This window comes from Prionailurus bengalensis, chromosome B4 (genome assembly GCF_016509475.1).
Source record: "Prionailurus bengalensis isolate Pbe53 chromosome B4, Fcat_Pben_1.1_paternal_pri, whole genome shotgun sequence".
Classification (NCBI taxonomy): domain Eukaryota; kingdom Metazoa; phylum Chordata; class Mammalia; order Carnivora; family Felidae; genus Prionailurus; species Prionailurus bengalensis.
The window spans coordinates 112,907,531-112,917,436 of record NC_057358.1 but is presented as its reverse complement, the minus strand read 5'-3'; the positions used below and the strand labels follow the sequence as shown (position 1 = coordinate 112,917,436).

The 9,906-nt window shown below is 35.9% G+C and overlaps 1 protein-coding gene across 2 annotated transcripts; it reads left to right on the top strand.

Moving 5' to 3' along the window:
- Nucleotides 1–611: 611 nt before the first annotated feature.
- On the top strand, nt 612–8,168 carry KERA (keratocan). Of its 2 annotated transcripts, none has more exons than XM_043562051.1 (3): nt 612–853; nt 2,343–3,236; nt 7,214–8,168. In XM_043562051.1, exons 2-3 carry the CDS (start codon nt 2,351–2,353, stop codon nt 7,378–7,380), a joined length of 1,053 nt encoding a protein of 350 aa, XP_043417986.1. In that variant the 5' UTR covers nt 612–853; nt 2,343–2,350; the 3' UTR covers nt 7,381–8,168. The 2 variants fall into 2 exon arrangements, with proteins under 2 accessions (XP_043417986.1, XP_043417987.1); XM_043562052.1 differs by lacking the exon at nt 612–853 and adding an exon at nt 890–1,068.
- Nucleotides 8,169–9,906: the final 1,738 nt, after the last annotated feature.

Below are 9,906 nucleotides of genomic sequence, written 5' to 3'. Positions count from 1 at the left end.
TCTGAAAATTATTTCTATCTGTGCCTTTCTTCCAATGGCACAACAATCCTTTCTCTCAAATATAAGAGCTAGAAGACATTATTTTAGATCTATGCGTTAAAGGGGGGAAAAAGCAGCGCAACAGAATGTCTTGTAATGGACTAAATACAAAACATCTGTTGTAATGAGAAAAAAAAATCTCATTTTAATAATTACTTGGAATAAAGCTCCCAATGGGAAACAGAGACACAGAAATTATTTCTATAAAACAGAGCATAACACCACGTGTAGTGCCAACATAGGTAGAGCTTCTCAGATTTCATTTTTACATTTTTCAAATATATTTTCCTATCTTACCCTCAAACACAATATATCTGACTAGAATTCCAACATCTGTTTCATATGAGAAATGCATAAAATATTTCCATAGAAACAGAGGACATCAGCATTTATTTCTTCGTATTCGTTTTTTTTTTTTTTTTTTTTTTTTTTTTTTTTTTTTGAAAAATTTTCTAGAGAAGAGCTGCTTTAAAATCTCTTTTGGTTATGTTTGGAATCAAAACTGCCTTCAGTCGCCTGCTAGCTAAACAGGTCTAGAGACCAGCACATTGTAACATCTCTGGTACGGTGAGTTCAGAGTGACAGTTGCCCTGAATTTTTGTTATAGGCTCCTGAGATTAAAGCCTGAATTTCCTGCGCTGAGCTGCCTAGGTACTGAGGTGCTGTTGTTGTTGGAGGGGTTAACTTTGGAGCCACTGGTGCATATATTTGAGGGAGGATTCATAAAAACACGAGAGTGGAGCCTGGGTAAATCCATTACTGTGAATGAGCGGTGGCCAATAGAAAGGGAAGAAGAAGATCCAAGAAGGCTGAGGTAAGCAATCTGAAGCCCTGTCAAAGTAGAAACAATAGATCAAAAGGTGTTCACAGTGACTGGTCAGAGTAGCTTTTATTTTTCTCATAGGAGGCTTGATAGCATACACTAAAAATAAATTGTTTTAGTCATAGATTTTTTTCCCCCCCTTAATTAAGTTTTAGCAAACTTCAGACCCAGACACAGGACTCCACGGTATATTCCTGGACAGCAAGGTAAACTATTTTTGCACTTTTTAAAAACTTAAAGCTACGAATTCAAAGTTCTGGTTCATCAGAGGCAGGGTTATGGCTTAATAACTAAAGAAAATCCCTATTCTGAAGAAAAGAATGTTTTAATGTGTCTCTATTGGAAGATGACTAGAGCAGAATTCTGCAATCGTAAAAAATGTGACAGCTTGTGGAACCAGCTCTGCACTTGCTACTTTCCTCAATTTAGTGGCACAATTGAAAGATCAGCATTTCATAAGTGATGCTTATTTTATTTTTTCCTAAGGAATTAGCAAAATGTATGCTATTCTTATTACCAAGCGATTGAATTAGATGTACCTTGGTCGGAATGCTACTGATAGATATATATAAATATATATTACTTTTCCTGTTAGAACAGTTTGTTGTACCCATAACCTTATTGATACCCAGTGGGGAGGGTTTATATCTTTTGGATGGTCATATACCAATTAGTGTTAACCTTTTCTTTGATAGCAACCATCCTGAAAATATGGGCTCTATCCGAACCGAGACATATTGTTTGTTTTTTCTTATCAACCACAGTAATGCCATAGTTGAATATATGCCTCATTGTGATACAGAGTTTATAATCCAAACTCCCTGGCTGAACAACTTGAGTTCGTCCTTCTAATATTAGAAGTCTTACCCCCGACCCCAATATACAACTTACCGGAGAAGTTGAGCAACAGAGCAAGAGATTAATCACACATTTTTCTTCATATCTTAGAACCTTCCTTGACAACATACTGCTAAAATGTTCTTTGATCTCTCTATTTCTTTGGTTCAAGGGCCAAAGAGCCTGGGAAATCTCATCCAGATGTTCTGCTCATTTAGGAGTAAAAGTAAAAGCATATGCTTACTTCTTAGAAACAACGCGGACTCTCAATCTGAGTTATTAAAAGATCATTTTTTGTACTCTTGTATTCAACTGCGGGTTTCAGTTAACTTTCTTGTATTAAATAGCTTGGAATGGAAAAGCACTTAGAGCTCCTGAAATTTGCTTTCCATTTCTCGGTTTTCATTGTGATTGGGTTAAAACTGGGAAGCTAAAAGTTACTGAGTTTCAGTGTTTGCAAAATGCTTTGCATATAGTGCCTACTCAATATATGTGTATTAATTGATATCTAGTGTATAAATTGTTCAAATGTGTTTACCCTTCCCCTAAAGAAGCAATATTTGCTGGGGTTTTTTTTTGGAGCACACAGTTTTCTACAGGTTGAAAATATTCCAGTATCTAACAGTTGTGTCCCCCATCCTAGGTACTATAATGGCAACCACAATCTGTTTCGTCATCTGGGTATTATTCATAACAGATACTGTGTGGACTCGAAGTGTGAGACAGGTCTATGACGTAGGTGATCCAGAGGATTGGGCTATGCATGACTTTGACTGTCCCAGGGAATGTTTCTGTCCCCCTAGTTTCCCTACTGCTTTATACTGTGAAAATAGAGGTCTCAAAGAAATCCCTCCTATTCCTTCAAGGATCTGGTATCTTTATCTTGAGAACAACCTGATAGAAACCATTCCTGAGAAGCCATTCGAGAATGCCACCCAGCTGAGATGGATAAATCTAAACAAGAACAAAATAACCAACTATGGGATTGAAAAAGGAGCCCTGAGCCAACTAAAGAAGCTGCTTTTCTTATTTCTGGAAGATAATGAGCTAGAGGAGGTACCTTCCCCATTGCCAAGAAGTTTAGAACAATTACAGTTGGCTAGAAACAAAGTGTCCAGAATCCCTCAAGGGACCTTCAGCAATCTGGAGAACCTGACCCTTCTTGACTTGCAGCACAATAAACTACTAGACAATGCCTTTCAAAGAGACACCTTCAAGGGACTCAAGAACCTAATGCAGCTAAACATGGCCAAGAATGCTCTAAGGAATATGCCACCGAGATTACCAGCCAATACAATGCAACTGTTTTTGGACAACAATTCTATTGAAGGAATACCAGAAAATTATTTTAATGTGATTCCTAAAGTGGCCTTCCTACGACTAAACCACAACAAATTGTCAGACGCAGGTCTCCCTTCTAGTGGTTTTGATGTATCCTCAATACTAGACCTTCAGCTATCTCACAATCAACTCACCAAGGTCCCTCGAATCAGTGCTCACCTGCAGCACCTTCACCTTGACCATAACAAAATTAAAAGTAAGTAATCGTCAGGGTATGTCTTTGATTAAAATGCTCATGGCCATTAAACTTATTCTATATTTTCTTTCAGAATAGTAACTGTGTTGGGCTCCCCCCCCCCCCCATCCACCACCAACTAATATGCCCTCAGATTTTTTTTCAATTTTCAGTATTTTCATTTTGTCTGTTCACACACAATCTTAATGGACAAGGAAGTTCTAATCTTCAATTTGTAAATTGAAAAGTGGACCTTAGTATTCTACAAAGGGTGATTACCCATTGGAGAAATTGAATGTATCTTCTTTTACTCCTGGGATAGTCCAATATTCCTGCTTCACTGGGTAGATTTATTTAGGAAAATGTACCAAGTACATATGAACTCATGAATAGTAATAGGAGGAATAGTAATAGGAGGAATAGGAGTAATAGGAGGAATAGGAGGTATCAGAAAGGCACCTCGGTCCTAAAAACTACAGGTGCCTGAAACCACCTTAATTAAAGACTCTGCTTTAGATGACAGAGTTTCTCGAACTTTAGAGTGTACAGGTTTGTGGATCCATGCCATGGTTCCTGATTGAGTAATTCGGGATGAGACTTGAGTGAGATTTCATTTCTAACAAGTTCCCAAATGGGGCTGAGCCTGCTGCTCTGCGGACCAAGCATTAGAAATTAGTGCTGCCGTTTAACACCTTGTTCAGTAGAAACAGAAGCAAATGCTCCTGGAAGTTGGTGACTTCTCAGGACTCATGGCAATAGGCAAGGTAGAATGATTGCTCCTTTCCTGAAAATAGTTTCTGATAAGGGAGAGAGGGATGAGTGAGAGTGTCTTGGAGGCAGAGGTGTCACCCAGGAAACACATGGTTATAGAAAGAAGCTGGAGACACTAAATGCAAACCTGGCATCTGCACAATCACACTGAGACCAGTTTGACCCTGGTGCAGAAGTGTACAACGTCATGGGCATTGGAACCAGCCTGGCACCTGCCCATGCATCCTCAATCCTGGCACAAGCCCATTAGGAAGAGAATGTGAGGAGACTTCTCCTGAACAACCTTAGAAAATACGTTCCTAAAGTGTGAATCAGTCCGTTTGTAGGAAAATAGAACAGATAATTGTCAGAAGGTTGTACCACTTGGTTATTATTCACTCGTTTCCTTTAAGCAAATAATCACACACACATCCTATTTATAAGAATAGGCTATTTTTCCACTGGGAACTGCTCGGTTATTCAAGTTTTTCTCTTCTTTTTTTTTTCTTTTTGGGGTTTTTCTAACAGCATACTTGAGCATATATAAATCTAGGAATTAACAAAGGCTGCTGCCACATTTTTCCATGGCGATGCGACGCATTGTTTAATCCTGTAGTCAAAAGCCAAAGGTGCAACATAAAAAAAGTTTCATTGCTGAATCTTTTTCACTGAACCGGATCGCACAACAGCCATATTGACCTAATATATGCATTTTTTTTTCTAATGAAAGTTCTGTGCTTCTACAGGTGCATCCCTTAACTGGCAACAAAAGCCCCGTGGACATTGGATGTGGGAAGTGAATTTAAAGGGATTCCACATAGATCCCTGTTTGTGAATTAGGGATTCCCCTGAGAATTTGAACACAAGGGTCTTTAGGAGTAAAATAGCAAAATACAACACACAGTTGTGCACACACTCCAGGAACTTTCATATTTACACAAATTTATACCAAGGAGGGTAGGATTTTGTTCTCCATCCCCTGACATTTTTAAAAGTTTTACAATGTTTTCTCATATATTTTTATTCTTCAACTGTTCCCATACCTTCGCATGTATCAGGATCATCTGGAAGGCTTGTAAAATACAGCTTGATGGCCCCACCTTCACATTTTCTGACTTATTAGCTCTAAGATGGGGCCTAATAATTTAGTTCTCAAGAAATACTGATGCTGCTGGCCCAAGGACCACACTTTGAGAATAATAAATTAATCCTCACAAAAATCTTGTGTGGTAGCATTAAGACTTTCTAATGAAGAAACTGAGGATCAACTAAGTGAGAATATTTGCTCAAGGACAAAGAATAAATATAATAGCCAGAACCTGAGCTCAGGACTCGTCAGTATACTATATACTACACAGTATAGTCCCAGCTCATTTGTCTTCAATTTCCAGATTAGAGGACTTTAGAAAAATGTCTACCAACGCAAGTAAGAATAATTTTAACAGCAACAACATCAACAAAGAGAAATTGATTTATTTGTTTCTTAATGTAGATATCAGGTATGGTATTTCTATATTCCCAGAAAATAAGTGCAAAATAAGAATTTCCTTGGCTAGAATTATTGGCTCATGATTATATCCATTATATCACACTGTGCTGTAATAACTGCTAAAGTACTTATTTCTTTTGGCTGCATAATCTACTCTAGTTGTTAATAAAGTGGTTTCCAAGAAACATACCTTTTATATGAAGAGTTCTTAGAATTTATGGTACAGTGACCTTTTCTTATGAGAAAGATGGAAATATTTATTTCTTCTGAACAATTTAAAGGACTTTAAATTTGGCAACAACTATTCAAATAAGTTACTTCTTCGTGTTCTCTGAGAAACACCATAATTAATTTATGAAAATATAACTACCTTTAGAACTCTTGTTTCTCACATTGCATTTATTCAGGCCTGCGTTGATTATGGGGCATAAGGGTAATAAGAATGATAGGACATTAAAAGAGAAACAGTCAAGGGACCCTATGTAGTAGGAAAAGGACAAGGTGAGGACTCAGCTCTGGCATTTGCTTGCTAAAATACCTTGTGGGCAATACCTTAACTGTCTGAACCACTTATTCCTGCTATGCCCAGGTAGGGAGAATAATCATATTGCCTGATAAAGCCTCTGTGATGTTAAGGTGATAATGCATGTGAAAAACTAACTTTATATACACAAATGGCTATACAAATACGAGTCATTATTTTTTAGCAAGTTGAATTCACAAAATGACCTAAGATCGGAGTAAAGCAATCTCACGTGCGGCATAAGCTCAAAGGAAGGCCATTGCCAAAGTTAGGTGAGTCTCATCTTCCAAGGGAAAACCCTTTCCTCAAAATAGTTTCATATGAGACTTAAAAGCAGTATGCAGATTCATGGTTGAAATCAGCTAATGCGCACACTCGTCTGAATTTTGCTAATTTAACAGGACTTCTTTCCTGAATACTCTTAAATTTCAGTATGGTCATTGATGCCAAAGGCTCTGGTCCAAGGCAGGTGCATGATTTCTCACATCCTAACCATCTGAAAAGGCTCATGGGATGTTTGCTGGCTTGAATTCTTTGCAATTCAATTCTTGGCAAATGTATCCTTTCTAATTAAATACACAAATATAAAGATCCAAAATTCTTTTCTATAAGTATTACATATGTAAACTTAGGTTAAATGTACTTTTTAAAACTCATCATACACTATTAATTGGAAATTTTTCATTTTAAGATAGTTTTTGAGCACTTTCCCTAATAACAGACTAATTTTTCCACCTATACATGCATCTGTCCATCCATCTACCTGTGCACCTATGTGTTCTTTCTATGAACCTTTGTCTCCACTTTGAATGCCCTAAATACTACCTGTCTTATTTTATAGTAGTCTAAGCATGTCTTATCTCACCTGGAAGCTTCAAAAACAAATGGTATACCTTATATGCTTTTATTTCCATCACATTTTAACAGTATGTCCTTTCTAGTGCTCTGCACAAAGTATAACTGAATATGGAATTATTGTGTGTGTGTGTGTGTGTGTGTATATATATATATATGCACTATATGTGTGTATATATATATATATTGCACATTTTTATGGGCTACTTGTATAAACAGATGTGCACAACCTCCAACCTACACAGAAATGGTTTGTATCTGGCACTTTGACAGATCAGGCTGCTAGGCCCTCTACAGGATTGTTGCATGTGGCCTCTTGGTCTTCCCAACCCGGTCACTTCTGTTCAAGTGCATTCACACATGCCATCTTTGTCTCCACAGATGTGAACGTCTCTGTAATATGTCCTACCATACTGCCTGGAGAACAAGATTCCTTCGGTTATGGACCTCACCTTCGCTACCTCCGTCTTGATGGAAATGAAATCAAACCACCAATCCCAATGGATTTAATGACCTGCTTCAGGCTCCTTCAGGCTGTCATTATTTAAACACATCTTTAACAATCTAAAATTGGTTTCATGGGCTAATATTTCTGAAATGAAATTTGGTCACTATTCATAACTTTAAGACAAAAGTCACATTCCAGTGGTGCTCTCTTGCCACCATTTTTGTTTGTGAAGCTTATGTTTTCTATGCAAAGACGCTTTCACCAATGATATGTAGCATGGTTAGCTTTTCTTTAATTAATATAACAGACACAGAGTTAAGATAGTTTGTCAACTTATCAACTCAAAGATAGTTCTTTTTTGTCTCTTTCACAGCTTACTCATATCAAATAATGCAATTGTACTGTTATGCAATATAAAAGCCATATTTGTGTGCATGTTCAAAATTGCGTATGCAGATACTATATTGATCGTAGGAACACAGTAATCTAACAGGAGGTAAGGAGATCTGTAAAAAACTGAAACAATGAGATATTTTTTCATCATAATTAATTGCAGATTGCTACATAGTATTTGTAGGTATAAGTTTGGTATTTAGCTCAAGAGTGGATATAAAATGTATTAAATACTTATTGTAGTCATTTAATACCAAATAACAGAGCAACATCAATTTTCAGTTCACTACTATTTTTTATAGTTGCTGTTCTTAGATATAGTACAGTGTATTCTCTCTATTAAACCAAGTACTAAGTTTTATATTTCTTATAACACATTTCTGAAAGAATCTTAGTGTTTTAACATTTGAAATCCACTTGAATTGCAAATTGTTTAGCTCTTATATTCGCTAGTGGTTTGGGATTTTTTAAATAAAAAGAGTGAATGCTTTCTAACAAAATGGTACCAAAATATTTATTTCAAGGGCATTAGTTACAAGTTTTATTAAGAACATATTTTAATAAAAAGTGTTTAAGTAACAATAATTTCCATTTTCTACCATGAATATATGCAAATATATTTCCCCCTACTTTTGTTTTTCCTTTTCTTCTTGAAAACATAAGAAAAAAATTATACTCAAATCACTTAACATAATACACCTACTTCTCATGAGTTAAAAAGGAATAACCCAGGATATCATTAAGTAATAAAGTATTATTTACATTAGACTCCTAGTTTCATAATGCATATCTTTAAATAATAAATATTCCATAGAGATTCATACATGACTTTAGATATTTTCCAAACAATATTCTGAAATATTCTATATAATTTTATGTATTTCCCTAGAAAAGTGATCATATACATTTGTGAAACATCAGATTAAGGAAAATCTAACATGCTATTTCAAGGTTTCTCAGAAACTTAAAATGTCATTCTATAAGGTGAATTCTCAAGAAAAGAGCATAACACACACAAAACTTATATGGGGTTGGGATGGAAGAACCAATTAACTTACTTTGAACAGAATTTTTAAAATGCTGGCCAAAGGAGAGAAATGAAATTAATTGACATTAGGAATAATTTTTTAAAACTTCAAAGCACATAAAGAAAGTTATTAAATTTATGTCACGAAAATACAAGTAATGAGATATCATTAGGCTGGTGAAAAAGAATATATTGAAAGAAATATAAGAACTTTAAATATTTGAAAACTTGCCATAGAAAAAGGGGCTAAAATTCCAGGAGCTCCAAAATGAAGAGTAGAACATATGGGTGAAATGTATATGGAGCTATATTTTAGCTCTAGCTAAGGAAGAATTTTCAAACAGTTGTTCAGAGTCATCCAACAATAAAAGCAACTTTTCTTGAGATGGAGTTACCCACCACTGGAACTGTTCAAACTGAGAATGAGTAATGGTTCAAGACAAAGGCTATAAAAGGAATTCCTGATCTGGAAGCAAGGTTGTAATATGTTCCTCTATGACCTTTTCAACTCTAAGAATTCCGTTTTTCCTCCCTTCCTTCTTGCCTCCCTTCCCCCCTTCTTCCCTCCCTCCCTCCCTCCCTCTCTCCCTGCCTCCTTTCTTCTTCCTTCCTTCCTTCCTTCTTCCCCATCTTTTTTATTCTTTATTTATCTCAGAAAATATGTATTGAGTACTATACACACACACACACACACACCCGACTATCCTACACACTGGGAATGTAATAGTTTATACTATAGTGGATAGTTCATCAATTAGGTGAGCAAATCACAAAAATATATAAAACGTTATCTGTGATAAATGCTATTAACAGAAAGCCACATGGTACAAAGGAATTATTAATACTGATTTGATGTAAAGATTCTTTAAACAAGTAATGATTAAGGAAACATATAAAGAAAGAATGAGAAGTATTCAAGGCTGGTGGGAAAAAAGAATATTTCAGGCAGAACATAGACACTGTAGTTTCCAGGAATAATTAGAAGTTACCTGAAGTGTTTTAAGTCAGAAGGAATTATGTTCATTGAAAATTAGTATCATGTAGTGGTAAAGAATATTAACATTGAAGCTAAAATTACTGAATTCAAACCCCAGCTTTCCTGTTAAGTGGTCCTAGTCAGACTCTAAATTCTCTGTACCTCAAGCTCTCCTCCTTTATGAAATGGGGACAAATAATAGTACCTCCTTTATTCAATTAGAATTAAAT